The sequence below is a fragment of the Aquarana catesbeiana genome, linkage group LG01 (genome assembly GCF_042186555.1).
Source record: "Aquarana catesbeiana isolate 2022-GZ linkage group LG01, ASM4218655v1, whole genome shotgun sequence".
NCBI classification, from domain to species: Eukaryota; Metazoa; Chordata; class Amphibia; order Anura; family Ranidae; genus Aquarana; species Aquarana catesbeiana.
In genome coordinates this window covers 833,017,927-833,040,310 of record NC_133324.1, presented here as the reverse complement: position 1 = coordinate 833,040,310, position 22,384 = coordinate 833,017,927, and the positions used below count along the sequence as shown (strand labels likewise).

General features: G+C 46.7%; 1 protein-coding gene across 1 annotated transcript in view; it reads left to right on the top strand.

Moving 5' to 3' along the window:
* Positions 1-624: 624 nt before the first annotated feature.
* SHISA3 (shisa family member 3) overlaps positions 625-22,384 on the top strand; it is a 51,975-nt gene continuing 30,215 nt past the window's right edge. The window contains exon 1 of the mRNA XM_073608507.1: positions 625-1,511. Within this exon, the coding sequence (XP_073464608.1) occupies positions 1,247-1,511 (265 nt within the window). The 5' untranslated portion in view covers positions 625-1,246. The remainder of the gene's footprint in view (positions 1,512-22,384) is intronic.

Genomic DNA, 22,384 nt, shown 5'->3' with positions numbered 1-22,384 from the left:
TTGTAATTAATAATTTTTATGTTCTTTGTACAAAAATAAGGAATAGGTGAAGTCCTCTTATATAGAGAAGGGTGCAACTTTCTAATGAATGTGATAACAGTGGATCCTCATTAAACAACTTTAAAAAATTCCATGGAAATTTCTAATGTTTAATTACAACCCTGCAAGTCAGAAAACTGACCGCGTCCTAACAAGAGAGGGAAAAAAATAAATAAAATCTATTGGAATGAAAAGCATAAAATCCAACCTGGCAGGACCCCCAGTGATAATCTGGTACCAGGTGGTCATTCAAACTTTAATACATTACCGCAATTAATTATTTAGCCCCCCCCGGCACCAACCTGTGCATGTTGTAATTTATGAAAAGCCCTAATAAATGCATGTGAAGGATTAGTAAAACATTCATAGCAGGGGGGCGCACATCCAATGACATCAGCCAGCAGCAGATAAATGTTATTATACTTTTATAACAAAAAATCTGATGCAAAGGCTGCAAAGGATAGAGTGGCCCCTGCTTGGGATGAATGAGATGGCTTTTTCTTTTCAGCCCCCAAAAAAATCCACTTGAAATTAGCCTGCATTTAAAAATAAATAGTGAGTAATGAGGGGGGCTTGTGCTCTGGATTGCATTGTGCTGGCAGCTCCCAGGGGGAAGATGAGAAGTGCCTGTGTGCTGGTGACAATGGAGGCCAGTGAGTGGCAGGGAGCTGCTCTCATTAGCTGCCTTGTGACCCCGGGGGCTGGGAGTGACAGCCGGGGGGCTCTAGCTGGCTGCCAGACAGGGGGGAGACCACCAGAGGCTGAGAGAAAGCAGCAGCCCCGGGATTCCAGGCTGGGAGATGTCAGCGCACAGGATCGCATGGTGACCGCTCTCCTCCAGGCTGAGCTTGTGCCTAGGCTCCCCGGTCAGAGCTGTGCCTAGACTCCCCGATCAGAGCGGTGCCGGTCAGAGCTGTGCCTAGGCTCCCCGGTCAGAGCTGTGCCGGTCAGAGCTGTGCCTAGACTCCCCGGTCAGAGCTGTGCCTAGACTCCCCGATCAGAGCTGTGCCTAGACTCCCCGATCAGAGCGGTGCCGGTCAGAGCTGTGCCTAGACTCCCCGATCAGAGCTGTGCCTAGGCTCCCCGGTGTCGGGGCGCACACCATGCTTCCCAAGAGGTGGATGCCGGCCGGGGACGGGTGAGAAGCCGCTCTCTGCTCTAGAGGAAGCCGACACTTGGCTCCGGGGGGTCTGCACCGGGCACTACTATGGGTTTACTAGCAGCTTACTTGGTGCTCGCCGTGCTGACCTGGGGCAGTGCCAGGGCTCAGGGGGAGTACTGTCACGGCTGGGTGGACGCTGCCGGTAATTACCAGGCGGGATTCCAGTGTCCGGAGGACTTCGATACGGTGGATGCCACCATCTGCTGCGGATCGTGTGTACTGCGCTACTGCTGTGCGGCGTCTGATGCCAGGCTGGAGCAAGGCGGCTGTACCAATGATCGGGAGCTGGAGGACACCGGGGTCACTGCACGTGAGTAAGCCTGGCACCTACTGTTCCCCGGACTTCACCATCAATGATCCCACTGCCAACTGTACCCCGACTTCTCCATCATTGATCCTACTGCCAACTGTACCCCAACTTCTCCATCACTGATCCCACTGCCAACTGTAGCTCAACTTCTTCATCACCCATTCTACTGCCAACTGTATCCTGTATTTGCCCTTCACTGATCCTACTACCAATTGTATCCCCAATTTCCCCACCACTGAGCCTACTGCTAACTGGACATTCAATTCCCTATCACTGAACCTACTGGCAACTGTATCGCCCAACTTCCCCATCACTGATCCTACTGCCAACTCTGCCCCAACTTCTCAAACACTGATCACACTGCCAGCTGTACCCCAACTTACACATCATTGAACCAACTTCCAACTGTATCTCCACTTCCCCATAACTGAACCTGCTGTCAACTGAACCTTCATTTACCCATCACTGAACCTACTGCTGCCAACTGTTCCCACACTTCCCCATCACTGATCCTACTGCCAACTGTACCCCCCAACTTCCCTATCACTGATCCTACTGCCAACTGTTCCCCAACTTCCCCATCACTGATCTTACTGCCAACTGTACCCCCAACTTCCCTATTACTGATCCTACTGCCAAGTGTACCCTGCTATCCCTGTCACTAATCTTACTGCCAACTGTGCCCCAACTTCCCAATCACTGATTGTACTGCTAGCTGTACCCTGACTTACCCATTACCTAACCTATTGTCAACTGTAACTCGACTTCGCCATCACGGAGCCTGCTGTCAACTGGACCTTCACTTACCCATCACTAAACCTACTGCCAACTTCATGCCAACTTCCCCATCACTTATCCTACTGCCAGCTGAACCCCTGCCTTACCCATTACTGAACCTCCTGTCAACTATACGCCCAACGTACCCATTGCTGCACCTACTGTCAACTGTACTCCAACTTACCCATCACTGAAACAACTGTAAAATGTATCCCCAACACCAATCAATTTAACCCCTCATTCACATTTTTTTACCAATGTGCCTTCTGTCAATTGTACCCTGTCTTACCAATCACTGAACCAACTGCCAGCTATACCCACAACACCCATCGCTGCCCCCCCACTGCCAATTGTACCTCCAACTTCCCCATTAGTACACCCACTGCCAGTTGTACCCCTTTACATCATCACTGCACCTACTACCAACTGTTCCCCATATGTTCCCATCAATGTGTCTACTGCCACTTGTACCAGCCTTTCACTTTCACTGCACATACTGCCAACTGTACCTCTGATTTTACCATCATTGCATTTTCTGCCAGCTGTACCCAAGACTTCTCCATTAAACTTACTATCACCTGCCCCTGATATAACCATCACTTATTTGTTACTGGCTTGTTACTGGTTCCTGGCTTTTTACACAAATGCAAGAAATCCTTTCCTTACTGCTTAGTGCATGTCTTTTTACATTCTAAAAACTTCTTAATAGGTTTTCAAATATATTTTTTTCAAGAAAAATATTATTTTATAAACAATGAGAAATGATAGAGAATGTAGCAGTCCATACGTCTGCCCTGCAATTCTTGGTTCAATTCCTGGTCAGGACACGGCATGCCCTCCCTAAGCTTGTGTGGGTTTCCGCGGGTTCTCCAGTTTCCGCCGACACTCCAAAGACATCCTGGTAGGATATTTGGCTCATGTCTACATTGGTGCTAGTGTGATGTTCTACTGAGTGCGGCCAAGATGGCTTCTCCACCATCCTCCCCAACAGCAGATAAAGCACACTGAGGCAGGGAGAAAAGTGCTGTGGAAATATAAAATAAATAAAAAATACATTAATAATCAAATTAAGTTGGCCGTAGACTGCTTGAAAATTCAGTCGATTCCTGCTGACTCAGCCAAAGCTCAAGCAGTGTATGGGCTTGCAGGCACCGCTCCATTTAGCAAAAGTCGATTGTTCAGTCAACTTTTGTGGAGGGAGCTTGTTGTAAAATTTTCAACCAAACAGTGCCTGCATCCAATCAGAATCAGACACTGTACAGCTTGTCACAATATAATAGCCCGGCAGGGGGGATTTGTCTATGCGTAGTGTTAGCATGAATGGAGGAATCTGTTGGAACACTATCTATACATGTATGGCATATGGCTGAAATAATATGCACCAGCCCAGGATCAAATGCATCAGATGTATTTTTAGGCTGATGTCAGATCAGGGATTTTGTAGTAGAGATGTTGAGCCATTTTGTAGAAATCACGAGTCACTGACAATCATGCTACAGCATTGAATAGTGTTCTGCTACACATCACTCTCCTTCAGCGATCTGAGCAACATTCCATAGAGATGCATTAAGATCGGCTGTCACTGGCAATTTTCCCACTGACACAAAACACTGCTTAATTTTGATCACTGAGCATCAGAGCAGCAACACACTGTAATGCCGCATACACACGGTTGGACTTCCCGACAGAAAAAGTCTGATGTGAGCTTTTGGTCAGACATTCCGACCGTGTGTATGCCCCATCAGACTTTTTCTGTCGGCATTTCTGATGGACTCAGATATAGAACATGTTCTAAATCTCTCAGTCGGCAATGCCGACGGAGTTTAGTTCGTTGGCAAGTCCGGCCGTGTGTACGCGGCATGATGCCCCATACACACGGTCGGATTTTCCGATGGAAAATGTCCGATCGGAGCGTGTTGTCGGAAATTCCGACCGTGTGTGGGCTCCATCGGACATTTTCCATCGGATTTTCCGACACACAAAGTTGGAGAGCAGGAGATAAAATTTTCCGACAACAAAATCCGTTGTCGGAAATTCCGATCGTGTGTACACAAATCCGACGGACAAAGTGCCACGCATGCTCAGAATAAATAAAGAGATGAAAGCTATTGGCTACTGCCCCATTTATAGTCCCGACGTACGTGTTTTACGTCACCGCGTTCAGAACGATCGGATTTTCTGACAACTTTGTGTGACCGTGTGTATGCAAGACAAGTTTGAGCCAACATCCGTCGGAAAAAATCCATGGATTTTGTTGTCGGAATGTCCGAACAAAGTCCGACCGTGTGTACGCCCTATTAGAGTAGTGATCCCATAGAAATCATGCATTTCTTAGCATTGGGGGTTAATTGCTGCTGCTGCAAAAAAAAAAATGTGCATCTGACATCAACCTTACATTGCTTTATACATGCTTTAATTTACTAAAGAAGCAGACTCTTCACTTAGTAAAGCGGTGTGTGCTACAATCATCCAATCATGTGCAAGGCAAATTTCTATTTCTAAAATTCCTCTGCACATAATTGGCTGTTCACACAGGTTCACTTGGCAATTTGTAAAATGTACTTCATTGCATTGTTATATTACACCGATAAGTCATAATATTATGACAGGTAAAGTTGATTATCACGTGAAAATAGCACCTGAAAGTGGATGGGATATATTGGATAGCAAGTGAACATGTTGTCCCTGAAGTTGAAAGACAAAATAATGGGCAAGCGTAAGGATTTGAGTGACTTTGACGAGGGACAAATTGTAATGGTTAAATGACTGGGTCAGAGCAACTTCAAAACTGCAGGTCTTGTGGGATGTTCCTGGTCTGCAATGGTCAGGACCTACCAAAAGTGGTCCAAGAGTGGAAAAGCTGTAAAATGGTGACAGGGTCATGGGTGGCTCATTAATGCACATGGGGAGCAAAGGCTGGCCTGTGTAGTCCGATCCAATCAAAGAACTACTCTAGCTCAAATTGCTAAAAAAGTTAATGCTGGTTCCATTAGAAAGGTGTCAAAACACACAATGCATTGCAGTTAGTTGTGTATAAGGCTGGGTAGCAGCAAACCGGTCAGGGTGCCCATGCTGGCCCATGTCCACAGCCAAAAGCACCTACAATGGACACGTGAGCATCAGAACTGGACCACTGAGCAGTGGAATTAGGTGGCCTGGTCTGATGAATCATGTTTTCTTTTACATCATGGGGATGGACAGGTGTGTGAGCGTCACTTACCTGGGGTAGAGATGGCACCAGGATACACAATGGGAAGGCAAGCTGGCCAAGGCAGTGTAATGCTTTGTCTAGTGGAGTCTATGTCTTAATGGGTCAGGGCTGTTTTGGTGGTAAAAGGGGGACCTAGTCAATATTAGGTGGGTTGCCATAATGTTATAGTGGGTGGTCATAATGTTACGGCCACTTTTACATTGGCAATGACTTACAAGCATTATATATGTTTATAGGCCAGTTCTTAGCACATATTCAGTAGATGCATGCAACAAGTTTAAATAGTACAACCCACACTGTGTTTTTATCTGCATTTAGATAAACGAGACTCAGGTGCTTGTTGTGCATGTAGCCTAAAGCCTGGTACACATTGGTAGTTTTTTTTCCATTCAACCCAGCAGGGCTGCATTAAAAAAAACTGACAGCTCAGGAGGAGCCGTTGTACCAACAGTCTGATGTTAGTACAGCGATCGCCCCTGCTGTGCTATTGTGTTCTGAAAGGGGGGTGGCCTCCCCGCCAGAACACCCCGGTCAGCGCTCTCAGCCATTGGCTGAGAGCACTTATAGGGAGAAGATTGGCAGACCTTTTTTAAGATCTATCAACAGAAGCCGGCTGAACTTCAGTACACACTGGACGAATGTCGGCCGGTTTCTATTGAATCGGCTGATGCTGCCCGATCCGAGTGTAATAGGCTTAAAAGGCAATCTCATTATAAAACTACTTTGTAGAGAATTCACTGTCATAGACACCCTTTAGAAATCTGTCATCCCCCACACTGGAATTGTACTTGCAGCCAATTCATGGATACTGGACACGCCTTACACCTTGGCCACTGTGGCCTTTACACTGAGAGCTAGATGGCCGAGAAGTTTTGTAGTAGCAAAACTAGTTCATAATTGGGCCCATCCTGCTGTTGTTTGACAGCACACAGTAGTGGGCAGATCCATAGCTACTATTCGGTCCAATAGCGGCATTGAAATCTATCCACTGCTGTGTGCTGTCCATCAGAAGTAAAGAGGACCTGATGGGGAACTAGTCTCTAGTTAACCATTAGGCTCTACCCACCTAATTACAAGTCATTTCGAAAATATGTCCATTGCTGTATTTGGGTAATGGCATCGCCACTATCTTGGCCTCTTCTTTTTTACTTTTAGCTTTCGTCCAGTAAATTTGAGTTTGTGCGCACAAACACCGCCAGGCGGTATAGTGGCAATCTACAAATCTTTCACTTATGCGCTGCCAGTGTCTGCCAGGCCCTAGATACCTGAAAAACACCAGCAGCACATATTCAGTGGTTTAGTTCTACTTCTTCTAATGTGGTGGAAGTTAGAACTACAGTACCTGGATTTTTCTCCCATGACAGTAATGTTGCTGAAACTGATGCAAATGCTTGCGTGAGTCTCTAAAGGAAACTTCTAGCAGAAAACTATCAGTACTGCATTACTGAATTCTCCTATATTGACTTGCAAGCTATTGTTCTTCACGTTGCATCGTCTCCAGTATTAGTAGCCAGGTTTGCCCCAGTATATGTGGCACAAGTGTTGATGTCACTGCTCTCAGATACAACTTGTATTTGAAGAGAAATTATGTCACAACTGTAAATTATACATTTTAGTTTTGGGGAGCTGTGTTGTCACCCCTTAAAATAGAACATATCTGGAACATAACAGTCTTAATATTTTACAATATAACATGGGAAGTATACAGGTAAAAGGTGAGCTGTATCTGAAGATCAGTGTTCTCAGTACTGTAGAAACATGGAACTTATACTATGACTTACATTGGCTTTTGATATAAAATTAATTGTTGTCAAAGTAAATTGCATGTGGACACTGATTCCAATGAAAGTTTGTGTCATATAAATCAAAAAAGATGGTAGAATTCCTGTGTGATCTCTATAGTTTACTAAAGAATTAAAGTGATATTAAAGGCTCTCTTTAAAAAACAAAACAAAAAAAAAATGCCATACTTACCTGCTCTGTGCACAGAGCAGCCCTGATCTTCCTCTCCTTGGGTCCCTCGCCGGCGCTCTTGGTCCCTCCCTCCTGCCTCTACAGCAAGCAGCTTGCAATGGGGGCACCCGAGGAGGCTCAATCACAAGCCACGGCTCTGGCCATTCAGACATGGTGCCTGCTGTTGTCTCAGCCAGTGAGGAGGGAGAGTCCCCAGAGAGCCGAGGAAGATCAGTAAGTATGGAGGGGCTTGGGGGGCTGCTGCACAGAGGAGGTTTTTTACCTTCATGCATGAAGGTAAAGAATAGGGATGAGCCGAACACCCCCCTGTTCGGTTCGCACCAGAACTTGCGAACAGGCAAAAAATTTGTTCGAACACGCGAACACCGTTAAAGTCTATGGGACACGAACATGAATAATCAAAAGTGCTAATTCTAAAAGCTTATATGCAAGTTATTGTCATAAAAAGTGTTTGGTGACCTGGGTCCTGCCCCAGGGGACATGTATCAATGCAAAAAAAAGTTTTAAAAACAGCTGTTTTTTGGGGAGCAGTGATTTTAATAATGCTTAAAGTGAAACAATAAAAGTGTAATGTCCCTTTAAATTTCGTACCTGGGGGTTGTCTATAGTATGCCTGTAAAGGGGCACATGTTTCTCATTTTTAGAACAGTCTGACAGCAAAATGACATTTCAAAGGAAAAAAAGTCATTTAAAACTACTCGCGGCTATTAATGAATTGTCGGTCCGACAATACACATAAAAGTTCATTGATAAAAACGGCATGGGAATTCCCCAGAGGGGATCCCCGAACCAAAATTAAAAAAAAAAAATGACATGGGGGGTCCCCCTAAATTTCATACCAGGCCCTTCAGGTCTCGTATGGATATTAAGGGGAACCCCGGCCAAAAAGGTCTGGTATGGATTGTAAGGGGAACCCCGCGCCAAAATAAAAAAAACAGCGTGGGGTCCCCCCAAAAATCCATACCAAACACTTATCCGAGCACGCAACCTGGCAGGCCACAGGAAAAGAGGGGGGGCGAGAGAGCGCTCTCCCTCCTGAACCGTACCAGGCCACATGACCTCAACATTGGGAGGGTGCTTTAAGGTAGCCCCCCAAAACACCTTGTCCCTATGTTGATGAGGACAAGGGCCTCATCCCCACAACCCTTGGCCAGTGGTTGTGGGGGTCTGTGGGCGGGGGGGCTTATCGGAATCTGGAAGCCCCCTTTAACAAGGGGACCCCCAGATCCCGGCCCTCCCCCCTGTGTGAAATGGTAAGGGGGTACAAAAGTACCCCTACCATTTCACAAAAAAACTGTCAAAAATGTTAAAAATGACAAGAGACAGTTTTTGACAATTCCTTTATTTAAATGCTTCTTCTTTCTTCTATCTTCCTTCGGTTTCTTCCTCCATCTTCCTCTTCTTCTGGTTCTTCCTCCGGTGTTCTCGTCCGGCATCTTCCTCCGCGGTGTCTGCGTCTTCTTCCCTTCTTCTCCTCGGGCCGCTCCGCATCCATGATGGCATGGAGGGAGGCTCCCGCTGTGTGACGCTTCTCTCTTCATCTTCTTCTCTTCATCTTCTTGTCTTTATCTTCTTTTCGGGCAGCTCCGCATCCATGATGGCATGGAGGGAGGCTTCCGCTGTGTGACACTTCTCCTCTTCTGATGGTTCTTAAATAACGGGGGCGGAGCCACCCGGTGACCCCGCCCCCCTCTGACGCACAGGGACTTGACGGGACTTCCCTGTGGCATTCCCCGTGATGTCAGAGGGGCGGGGTCACCCGTTACGTAACCCCGCCCCCTTCTGACATCACGGGGAATGCCACAGGGAAGTCCCCGTCAAGTCCTTGTGCGTCAGAGGGGGGCGGAGTCACCGGGTGGCCCCCCCCCCCCATTATTTAAGAACCGTCAGAAGAGGAGAAGCGTCACACAGCGGTAGCCTCCCTCCATGCCATCATGGATGCGGAGCAGCCCGAAAAGAAGACGAAGACAAGAAGATGAAGAGAAAAAGATGAAGAGAGAAGCGTCACACAGCGGGAGCCTCCCTCCATGCCATCATGGATGCGGAGCAGCCCGAGGAGAAGAAGGGAATAAGACGCCGATGCCGCGGAGTAAGATGCCGGACGAGAACACCGGAGGAAGAACCAGAAGAACCAGAAGAAGAAGAAGATGGAGGAAGAAACTGAAGGAAGAAAGAAGAAAGAAGAAGCATTTAAATAAAGGAATTGTCAAAAACTGTCTCTTGTCATTTTTAACATTTTTGACAGTTTTTTTGTGAAATGGTAGGGGTACCCCTTACCATTTCACACAGGGGGGAGGGCCCGGATCTGGGGGTCCCTTTGTTAAAGGGGGCTTCCAGATTCCGATAAGCCCCCCGCCCGCAGACCCCCACAACTACCGGCCAAGGGGAAACATGCGCCCCTTTACAGGCATACTATAGACACCCCCCAGGTACGAAATTTAAAGGGATATTACACTTTTATTGTTTCACTTTAAGCATTATTAAAATCACTGCTCCCAAAAAAATGGCTGTTTTTAAAACTTTTTTTTGCATTGATCCATGTCCCCTGGGACAGGACCCAGGTCCCCAAACACTTTTTATGACACTACCATGAATATAAGCCTTTAAAATTAGCACTTTTGATTTCTCCCATAGACTTTTAAGGGGTGTTCCGCGGCATTCGAATTTGCCGCGAACACCCCAAATTGTTCGCTGTTCGGCGAACTGGCGAACAGCCGATGTTCGAGTCGAACATGAGTTCGACTCGAACTCGAAGCTCATCTCTAGTAAAGAACCTTGAGCCTTTAGAACCACTTTAATGTTATTCCCATTGCATTTGTGTATGGTAATCATTTTCTACCAGATGACTAATGCCCCGTACACACGGTCGGATTTTCCGATGGAAAATGTCCGATCGGAGCGTGTTGTCGGAAATCCCGACCGTGTGTGGGCTCCATCGGACATTTTCCATCGGATTTTCCGACACACAAAGTTTGAGAGCAGGATATAAAATTTTCTGACAACAAAATCCGTTGTCGGAAATTCCGATCGTGTGTACACAAATCCGACGGACAAAGTGCCACGCATGCTCAGAATAAATAAAGAGATGAAAGCTATTGGCCTCTGCCCCGTTTATAGTCCCGACTTATGTGTTTTACGTCACCGCGTTGAGAACGATCGGATTTTCCGACAACTTTGTATGACCGTGTGTATGCAAGACAAGGTTGAGCCAACATCCATCGGAAAAAATCCTAGGATTTTGTTGTCGGAATGTCCGAACAAAGTCCGACCGTGTGTACGGGGCATAACTGTGCGTTTTTTATTAAAATAATTTAGAATTTATTTTATTCCTTCATTGAGATATTGGTATATCATATAGAACAAGCATATCCTACCCAACTGAAAAAAACTGGTTACTTAGGATAACTGCTTTAAAGCAGCCTCTTTCAACCTTTTCAGTACAGAGGAACCCTGTGTTGTCTGTGAGCTCCGGGCTTCCCCCTGCCTATCCTGACAAGTACCGAGTTACACTACCAGCTATACCAGCATCCTAGCAGCAAAAAGGTATAGAACCAGATCATCTACTCGAGCAACCTGCTCCCACGCATCCCAGGGCGTTTCTTTCAGGGGGCTCATCGCACCTCTCCGGACGCCATAGTGGCGGCACCTCATGTCTCAGGCCTTAACATTTCCATCATGCTGGACCTGCCTGCATCGCCTGGCTCATCCTCCATACCAGACTCCTTGCCAGAGACCCCTGCAATCTTCTGCCCGGACATGTCAGCGGGCACTAACTCACCATTAAGGTGGGAGACGAGCTGTCTGGACGGTGACATTAGGATTCTCCTGCAGGCCCTACCCACCAAGCAAGACATCGAGGCCCTGATCCTCCGGGTAGAGGAGGCGTACCGTCGGGACATCCAAACGGTCAGGGTGGAGGTCCACGAGCTCTCGGAAAGGGTGGACAATGGAGAGACAGCGATATCCTCACTGGAACACTGTGTGGCAGCCCTGGAGCAATCCCACGCCTCCCAAGCTGATACCGCGGTGGACCTTCAGCTCCATTTGGAGGATTGGGAAGACAGGAGCCACAGGAATAATCTGCGGCTGTGGGGACTCCGGGAAGCTACGGACACTGAGAATCTCCATGCAACGGTGAGTGCCATATTCCAGAAGGTTCTAAAATCCCCTCAGACCATTGTAGAAATGGATCGAGTCCATAGAGCCCTGGGCCCTAGATCTACTGACCACAACAGATCCTGGGACGTGGGGTGCCACCTGCATCGCTACCCTCAAAAGGATCTAATTCTCTGTGAGGTGAGGGAGGCTGGGGAAGTAGACTTTGATGGTGCCCCCCATCAGGATGCTCCCGGGTCTCTCTAGGGCAACTCTCCAGCGCAGGGCCCGCCTGCGTCCTATCCTGGATCTGGCAAGGGAACAAGACTGCACGAATAGATGGGGCTACCCGCTGACAGTCACCTTCCGGAAAGCTTCTGCCTCCTTCATCCACCGGTGGACCTACCGGAGCTATTTACCTCTATAGATGCGGAACCCATCCAGGTTCCAAATTGGCTCCAGCTCCTTCCACGTCCGGTGGGTCGCCCTGGCCTTTCCGGACCCTAGACTCTTCCTCAGGCTCGTCAACAGCCACGGAGGAGATCCCGTGCGCCCTCCAGGGGGCATTCCCTGGAGTGGGGGCCAGCATGCCAATGTCTGGCTCTGTCCTTTATTGCATACTGGAGAGACCCTGTCCCTAGAGGCACATGTTTATATCATGATACACCTACTATAGACACAAGGTCTTTGTGCCTCAAAGTTTTTTCTGCTTCTCAGTCTACGATTAGCAGTAATTAAAAGACTTCCCTATACCTCTTAGCCAAGGTCTTTGACCCTAAATGTTTCCCTGCTAAATGCAATATTGCTTTGTACATGCCAATGAAGTCTTCCCGAGCCCCCCGTGTGCTCGCCTGATGTCGATGTCCGAGTTGTATCTACATTATCCCTGTCACCTCTGATGTGTGGATTGCTTGGCATATAGTGGGCGTGCACTGCGGGGACACCGAATGTATTGGTCCGCCTACTCCCATATTCTACGTGCTCCTGCTAAGTGCTTCTGGGCCTGACCTTTTAGCCTTCACAGTTTTGCAGGCCCTAGCGTCTGTCCTGTGTCTCCTCTATGAGACCACATCAGGCCCGGACCACAGGTGATGTTGACTGGGAGCCCTTGGTATGATCAATGGTTGCTGCATATAATGATATTCTTACTTACCATTACTGCCTTTTTATTGCTGTACCCATTCTTTATGACAGAGATTATCCCCACTGGATGCTCCATCCCCCTTTCCCCTCCTTTCCCTCCCACCCTTCCTTTCCCTCCAGCAAACCCCCCCCCCCCCCCCCGAGTGTCTCAAGGTTGTAATGGGTTCTGTTGACAAATTGGAGGGTGACATGTACTTACTTTATACCAAGAAGACCAATCTAGGGGAGGCCGGAAGTGTCCGCTCCCCCTTGTGAGAAATGGGGTGCTCTTATATCTGTAATCTATCCATTCCAGAGCTTGCGGAGCTGGCGCTCCCCTGGCCTCTGTGAACCTCCACTTACATGCAGGGTATGACTTGACGTTACAATCCATTTTACCATCTGCTGCATTATTAGAGGCACTGTTTAATATGTTTGTTTTGTTTTTTTTGTTGCTTCCTTTACAGATGTTACATGTTTTTTGTGCACGTTGAATTACATGTATTAAATACTCTGTCCTACCATTTTCACTATCTGACAAGGTCGGGATGGGTAGGGGCAACCGGAGTTCTCCTCCCGGTTGTGTCTATCCAAACCCCCACTTAGGCCAGCGTTCATCCTCCAGTCTCATACTGGTGAGAGTATTAGCAATAGTTTGCTACCATCTTAGGGCTCTTTCACACGGGGGATCCGTATGTCCGTTTTTCATCCTTCCGTTTTCGGATGAAAAACGGACATACATGTATCCCTATGGAGCGTCGGATGTCAGCGGTGACATGTCCGCTGACATCCGACGCCGCTCCGATCCGAAAAGTGTAACGGAGGAAAAACCTACTTTTCCCTCCGTTTTCGGATCGGATCGGGTGACGACGGACACTACGGTCCGTCATCATCCGATCCCCCATAGGGGAGAGCGGCGCTCTGACAGGTCCGTAGCTGCACAGCGTGCAGCGATGGACCTGCTATCTTTCTGCTCAGCGGGGATCGGCGGAGCGATCCCCGCTGAGCCAGCGGGTGTTCACGGGGCGGATCATCACTGATCCGCCCCGTGTGAAAGAGCCCTTAGTATTCTTTTAGCTTGTTCTGTCCTTACTAACTCTTCTTTCTCGCTTTATCCGTTTTCCCCCCCCTCCTTCCCCCGTTTCCTTTCCCGCCCCATCCTTAAACATGGAGATTATTAATGTGATTTTGCTTAATTCTAAGGGACTTAATGTTCCAGAGAAAAGACCAATGCTCTTGCAAGACTTACATCGTCTCAAATCAGATGTAGCTTTTGTACAGGAAACCCACTTTAAAGATGATAAATTACCCATACTCAAGAATATGCAAAAAAGGGGGGGGATGTATATCTCCATATACTGGGACTTTAAATGAAGCGCACAAGGAAAGAGGGTAGTGCGCCTCCATCCCTAATCTAAATTCAAAAAATAATAAAAGAGTATGGGACTTTAAATGAGGCAGGCTCAAGCACAACGTGAGAGTAATGCCCTGTACACACGGTCGGATTTTCCGACGGAAAATGTGTGATAGGACCTTGTTGTCGGAAATTCCGACCGTGTGTGGGCTCCATCACACATTTTCCATCGGAATTTCCGATACACAAAGTTTGAGAGCTTGCTATAAAATTTTCCGACAACAAAATCCGTTGTCGGAAATTCCGATCGTGTGTACACAAATCCGACGCACAAAGTGCCACGCATGCTCAGAATTAATTAAGAGACGAAAGCTATTGGCTACTGCCCCGTTTATAGTCCCGATGTACGCGTTTTACGTCACCACGTTCAGAACAATCGGATTTCACGACAACTTTGTGTGACCGTGTGTATGCAAGACAAGTTTGAGCCAACATTCGTCGGAAAAAATACATGGATTTTGTTGTCGTAATGTCCGATCAATGTCTGACCGTGTGTACAGGACATAAGAATTTATTATACATGAATGTCAAATTGCGTAACTTTGTATATGACAAATATTTGCTCAATGCATATGCAGACATCTTGGAAAATACATAGCATACATATAAACAGGATGTAAAACATGATTACCATAATAGGGGAACAATTGCACATATTTCATAGGTATGATGAAATAGAACTAGTAGTATACAGTAAATTTATAAAAATATTGTAAAAATATTGATGGGAGTGTGAGGGGTTACATCCTCGAGCTCGGACGGGGCTCCCTCTGGATGGGATCCGGGTGGACGATCTCGAGATCCGCACAATGCCGACCAAGAGGCGGTACAACCTGGTGGATGACGGCCAAGACCTGCGGATCCCTCTACATAATGAGGAGGCTTTCCAGCACGGCATCTGCTTCGAGGCCAAGTACATTGGAAGCTTAGATGTTCCATGCCCGAACAGCAGAGTGGAGATAGTGGCGGCGATGAGATGAATATGGACATTCAGCATCCGCTCCTGATGAGTCGTTTTACCGATGAAATGCGTCAAGCTTTTGAGGATGTAACCCCTCACACTCCCATCACTATTTTTACAATATTTTTATATAATACTAGTTCTATTTTTTATCATACCTATGAAATATGTGCAATTGTTCCCCTATTATGGTAATCATGTTTTACATCCTGTTTATATGTATGCTATGTATTTTCCAAGACGTCTGCATATGCATTGAGCAATTTTATCATATACTTTACGCAATTTGACATTCATGTATAATAAATTCTTACTCTCACGTTGGGCTTGAGCCTGCCTCATTTAAAGTCCCATACTCTTTTATTATTTTTTGCATACTCAAGAATAGCGCCTTCCCAATGGCTTATCATTCAACTAATTCAACAGTGAAATCACGAGGAGTATCTATCCTCCTCTTGAGCCGAGTGCTGTGGTCTTACCTGGATTCCATTATGGACCCTGGGGGCCACTTTTTGTTTCTGAAGGGTATGGTTGGCGGTGACAGGGTAACGATGGCGAACCTCTATGTCCTCAACAGCCATCAAGATGTCTTTTTAATCAGGACCCTCGATCGCCTAGCAGATTTCACTGAGGGGCAGCTGATTATAGGCAGAGACTTTAATGTCCCCTTGATCCCGTCTGAAGACACCTCTTCGGGACCGTCCTCCGTTTCCCCCGAGCTCCTGTAAACACATTGCCCATTCGCTACATAAAAACCAACTAGTTGATGTGTGGCGCCTTCTCCATCCTTCAGAGAGGGACTTTACTTTTTACTCTCTACCTCACAAGGTAAACTCACATATTGACTACTTTTTGGTACCTCACGCACAACTACACGCAGTACGCACCTCTACCATAGGCTCCATTACATGGTAAGACCATTGCCCAGTGTTCCTATCCTATGCCCTCTCTGATGCTGTGACGTCTAGAACCAAATGCTGGAGACTGAATGAAAGTCTCCTGCAACAAAAAGAGGTGCTTGCTGATGTCACTAGTGAATTGGATTTTTATTTCTGAACCAATGACACGTCTGAGTGCGACCTTGGCATTGTTTGGGAGGCGCACAAAGCAGTTGTTCGTGGTGTGCTTATCAAGCATGGGTGGAGGCTTAAAAACAGCGTACTAAACAGTTAACATCATTATTAGAGGACTTGCGGATCTTAGAAGCCCGTCATAAACATGCACCATCACCCTCTTTAGAGAAAGACCTTCTCACGCGACGCACACAAATTACAGACCTCCTACACTTTAAGGCCACAGCGGCACTGCAGATTTGCCGGAAAGTATTGTATGAATCCGGTAATAAGTGTGGCAGAATGCTGGCTAGATCCCTTAGGGAACAGAAATTGGCGGCGTATGTCCCATACCCAACGCCACCGCATGAACCCAAAGTTACAATGCCCCACGACATTGCGAGGGAATTTATGAGCTTTTATGATTCTTTGTATAATATGAAAACTGTGTCCTCATCACAGGAACGTATAGATTCCCACCTGTCTTCCTCTCTCATGTGCCAATTATCGTCTGCGGATAGTGAAGCACTAGAAGATCCCATCACTATAGAAGAACTTCAGGGAGCCATAGGGGCAACTAAACCAGGCAAAGCGCCGGGCCCAGATGGCTTCACCGTGCAATATTGTAAAGCACTTTTACCCTCTCTTGGCCCATTCATGGTCAGTCTGTAGACACCTTGCAAGCCCATATATCAGTGATTCCTGAAGAGGACAAGGATCCAGCCTCCTGTGGAAGTTACAGGCCGATTTTGCTGCTCAATCTGGACCTAAAACTTTTCACCAAAGTCTTAGTGACTAGAGTCCATCACCATCTGCCCCATCTGATCCATTTAGACCAAGTGGGATTCGTCCCAACCCGAGAAGCTAAAGACAACACCACCAAGGTCCTAAACTTATTACAGGTAGCAAACAAATCCCGGGCCCAATGTGTGTTCCTGGGCACTGACGCGGAAAAGGCCTTTGACAGGGTGAATTGGGGTTTCATGCTTTCAGTTCTAAAGCATATAGGAGTCAGCACCAACATGCTCCAATGGATCGCCACAATTTATTCCCACGGTTCGTGTTCGTGCTAATGGGGTCATATCGGAGCCCTTCAAAATTACAAACGGGACAAAGCAGGGCTGTCCACTCCTCTTCGCCCTGTCACTGGAACCTTTCTTAAATACCAAACGTCTGAATCCAGACATCACTGGAATAAAAGTTGGGAACACCCAACAAAAGGTTTCGGCCTACATGGACAACCTGTTGTCCTCCCTTACAAACCCCTAACTCTCGCTTCCAAACCTCCTTAAAGAATTTGAGAAGTATGGGGCCCTCTCTAGCCTCAAAATCAATTTCACCAAATCTGAAGCAATGGGAATTAATAGTCCCGCAGCCAATTCTCTCACAACTTCAGATAAACTTTAAATTAAAATGAATGGTGGGGCGCTGACATACCTAGGCACACTCATTCCTTCCAACATGTCCAAGACATTTGAACTGAATTTCCCCCCGTTATTGAAAAAAGTCTGTGCTCTTTTGGACAAATGGATTACCGGACTCCACTCGTGGTTTGGTCGCTGCAATATTCTCAAGATTAGTATCCTTGCTAATTTTCTATATCTCCTACAAGCCTTACCAATCTATATCACATCTAATTATTTCAAACAGGTTCAAGAAATATTCTTCACATTTATTTGGGCCTCTGACGAAAACGTAAGCGTAGGATAGTTTTGCCTTAACAAGATGTGGTGTGATCTGTAGAAGTAGTATAATTGTAGATGTAGTTTAATTCTGGGTTATTAAAACTATAGTATTCAATGTCAGTCATGCACATATGTTTTTTCATTAGCATTTGAAAAGGACAGAGACAGTTTTTCTAGGATCGAAGTGACACCTAGATGCCAATAAAAGTTTCCATTAGAGTAAACAGATTGCCACCATCCTGAGGTCTCAAAGAAAACTGCTAGTCATTTTGGCTACATTGATCCGCAGGGGGCATTCCCAAGACTCCAGACAGTCTGTAAACTTTGATTAATACCAACAGATCTAAGGAACCTAGTTTATCTCTCATAAAAGCTAAAATATTAGCGTCAGAGAGATGAAAATAATTCCTTTTGATCGTACATCTGATGGGTGAGGTGTACATGTGTATGTTTAGCAGGTGCGGAATCCTAGAGAACCACACGAAACCGTTATATGGCGTCTGATTGCAGTAGGCAGGCAGTGATTGGTACTGTTGCGATTGGACTGATGCGCTGGTATCGGAAATCCTATCCATGACCCAGCAATCAGCGCCGTTCTGGGCCAATTTGACTCTGGTCATTTCAGAACACAAAACATTTGTGGGCTGAGACAGGAACACCCCCCAGGGTTGATTGGCCAAGGGCTAAAGTCCAGCCCATATCCATATTTCAATAAATCGGGTAGCCTGAGATATGGACATTGTTCTTCCACGAAGCCAGTTCGAAACTGGGGAGTTCCTACATATTCCAGTATGCTTCTACTAACGGATAGACTTCGGTAAAGTTTATTTCTGTTTTTATCCCATTTTATTTTCATAGCAAATTGCCAATTGTGTGTCTTTCTGCATTTTTTGTATCTTTTTTGGTAAATCCTTTTTCTTTGTATATCTTATATGCACTGCCCACTTTCGAGATATTAGGACCCCTTTCACACTGGGGCGGTTTGCAGGCGGTATTGCGCTAAAAATACCGCCTGCATACCGCCCCTAAACAGCCTCCGCTGTTTGTTCAGTGTGAAAGCCCGAGGGCTTTCACACTGAAGCGGTGCGCAGGCAGGACGGTAAAAAAAAGTCCTGCAAACCGCTTTTTTGGAGCAATGAAGGAGCGGTGTATTCACCGCTCCTTCACCGCTCCTGCCCATTGAAATCAATGGGACAGCGCGGCTATACCGCGGCAATACCGCGGCAATACCGCGGCTATAGCCGCGCTGTATGAGGGATTTTAACCCTTTTTCGGCCGCCAGCGGGGGTTAAAACCACACCGCTAGCGGCCGAATACCGCCGCAAGAACGACGGTACAGCAGCGCTAAAAATAGCGCTGTTGTACCGCCGACGCCCCCACCGCCCTAGTGTGAAAGGAGCCTTAATGATAAAATTAATAAGTGACTTCTATGTACTAAGCTAGAACTCATATCTCTGGAGAGGTTGTTGTATTTTAGTGCCTAAGTACTCGGTCTAAGTTACGTACCAATCGGTATGCAATTGCACTGTGTGTTGGCAGATTGCATGCAGATTGTACGCTAACAGATCTGCCAGACGGAGATCTGTGTGTGTGGTGGCTCAGCAGACCAGTCTGCGGCTATCGTTTATTGTGTGTCTGGTGTGTGGGGACAGTGGGAAGAGTGATTAACACAGGGCTTCAAGCTTGCAGGATAGTTGGAGGAACCCTAGAAGTGTGTAGTAATTGCTAGATTGCTCCTCAACCCTTAGAGTGCACCAGATTGTATGTAAGATCCGTATCTGCCTGTGTGTGGTCAGCTAGCTGGATTGGAGTGGAGTCTCCCTCTAGTGGTGGCCAAAGGTAGTGCAGGCTGTGAAAGTACCACAGCCAGTCTTACATGCTCAGTATAAGTTCCCCCTTATTCCCTTAGTTCCTCATATACCCCAGTCACGGAACGCACGTCGTGGTTAGTTAGTCGCCGTGGGCGTGCAAATTCGTGACAGGGCCCACAAACGTCCATGATTAAAGTGCTGCCAGCTCATGCTACCCAAACAATGTGGGGGGACTAGAGGTGCCAGACATACGTAAATACTACCAGGCAGTACACCTAAATAGACTCATTGATTGGAATAGACATTGTAACATCAAGTTGTGGGTCCAATTGGAACAGGCTCAAAGTGCTATACCTCTCTGTAGAGCACCCTGGTATTATAGCTCCCTGCAGAGGGACGTGAAAAATCATCCCCTAATCGGCCGGACCGCACGGATCTGCTCATCCTTACTTGCGCAAACACCCCTCTCCTTCCCGACCTTGCCCATATTCCCAATACTGGGGATACCATCCACACTCGTACCCTTATACTACAAATAGGTGAGAATGCTCGGGACTTTCTGTGTACCCCCTTTTCCCTTTATGCTTTTACATTTTTATTACTATACTCATTTGGTAATTGTATTTCATTATAGATACCCCTCAACTCTGCATCTGCTCCTGATGAGTGGTAATATAACCATGAAATGCGTAGAGCTTTCCTATGATGCGTTGTCACAGTATTTATGTCCAATATTTTGTACTATACCATATTTTATTTTAATGAACCAATCCACCATTGTTTTTTTTTTTTTTTTATACCCTTATGTTGCTTCTCATTGGGGTTTACATACCTAAGTTAAAACTATGTACCGTATTTATCGGCGTATAACACGCACATTCATTTTAAGAGGGAAATTTCAGGAAAAAAACTTAAATTTTAAATAAGGAACTTTGAACCAAAATAAGGGTCAGTGCCTATCTGCAGCCTCACCATTGCCATCAATGCAGCCTGATCAATGCCCATCTGCAGCCTCACAAGTGCCATCAGTACAGCTTCGCCATTGCCATCAATGCAGCAGCCTTGCCATTGCCTTCAATGCAGCAGCCTCACCATTGCCTTCAATGCAGCAGCTTCACCATTGCCTTCAATGCAGCAGCTTCACCATTGCCATCAGTGCAGCCTGATCGATGCCCATCTGCAGCAAGAGGGGACAGGGAGGGGGGCGGAATGAGTGCCGACAGATTACATGCAGTGAGAATCCTATGATAGACAGAACAGTGGTCCAATGGTGGCCCAGGAGACGGGACTTCCAATTACAGAGGCCGCCAAGTAAACAGGAGATTCTCACTGCATGTAATCTGACGGCGCTCGTCCCGCCCCACTCCCTGTCCCCTCCAAGACAGCTAAAATTTAAGTATTGGCGTATAACACGCACATGCTATTTGCACCCGATTTTCATGGTGAAAAAGTGAGTGTTATACGCCAATAAATACAGTATACTATTGAATTAATTATGTATTGATATGGAATGTTTTGATCCTGCAAATCGATATACATTAATGTATCATATTTTCGATAATGAATTTACCATGTATTACTATGGATTGCTCAGATCCACTCATTGAGACTTAGTGCATTGTTATATCAATTTACTATGTAATACTTTATAGGTTATGTATAAACCCTGCAACTAATAAACATTGTGTATACTGATTGGCGTATATAACTTAGTGATTTGCTTCATTTAAAGTCCCACCACCTAGTTTCTTTTTTTTTCTCAATGAGACGGGGATGGAGGTGTATGTTTAGTTCACTGCCTCATCTAAAGTCCCACTTCAGCCTCAGGCTCAGTTTGTTTTCGCTATGGAACATGATCGTCTTCTCTGATGAGGGACAAACTCTTTTTAACAGCGACTCTGTTGACTAAACTTACCCTATTATGATTCCGAATATCTTTGGTACTGCGGAGATATCAAATTCGCAATCTGAACAATGTATACATGGACCGCGACTTCACATTTCATGTCTCTCCATGCTCTCTCCCCCTGTCTTCTTCCCTTCCCCTCCTTTCACTAGGTGTTTCTTCTGCTTGTTTCCTTCCTTTCTCTTATACTCCAACATCTTTTTCGTTCTTCTAATGCCGCGTACACACGAGTGGACTTTTCGACCGGACTGGTCCGACTGACTGAGTCCGGCGGATAAACCGTGTGTGGGCTTCATCGGACTTCCGACTGACCTTTTCGGTTGAAAATCCGACGGACTTTAGATTTGAAAAATGTTTAAAATCTTCCCGCCGGAACTCCGCTGACCCAGTTCCTATCGGGAAGCCTGTTCATCTGTATGCTGGTCCGACGGACCAAATGCGACGCGGCAGCTACAGCACCTGCCTGCGAGAATGTTTCCAGCGCGATCCTCTCGCGCTGGTTCTCGGTGACAGGGTACTATACATATCACGCTCGCTGCAATAGGAAAAACACATTTTCCTATTGCAGCGAGCGGGAGGTGACAATGTCCCTTAGGTCTGGTATGGATTTTAAGGGAAACCCCCACACTGAAAAAACGGCGTGGGGGTCCCCCCATAATCCATACCAGACCCTTATCCGAGCATGCAGCCCAGCCGGTCAGGAAAGGGGGTGGGGACGAGCGAGCGCCCCCCCCCCGAACCGTACCAGGCCGCATGCCCTCAACATAGGGGGGTGGGTGCTTTGGGGGAGGGGGGTGCCCTGCGGCCCCCCCCACCCCAAAGCACCTTGTCCCCATGTTGATGAGGACAAGGGCCTCTTTCCGAC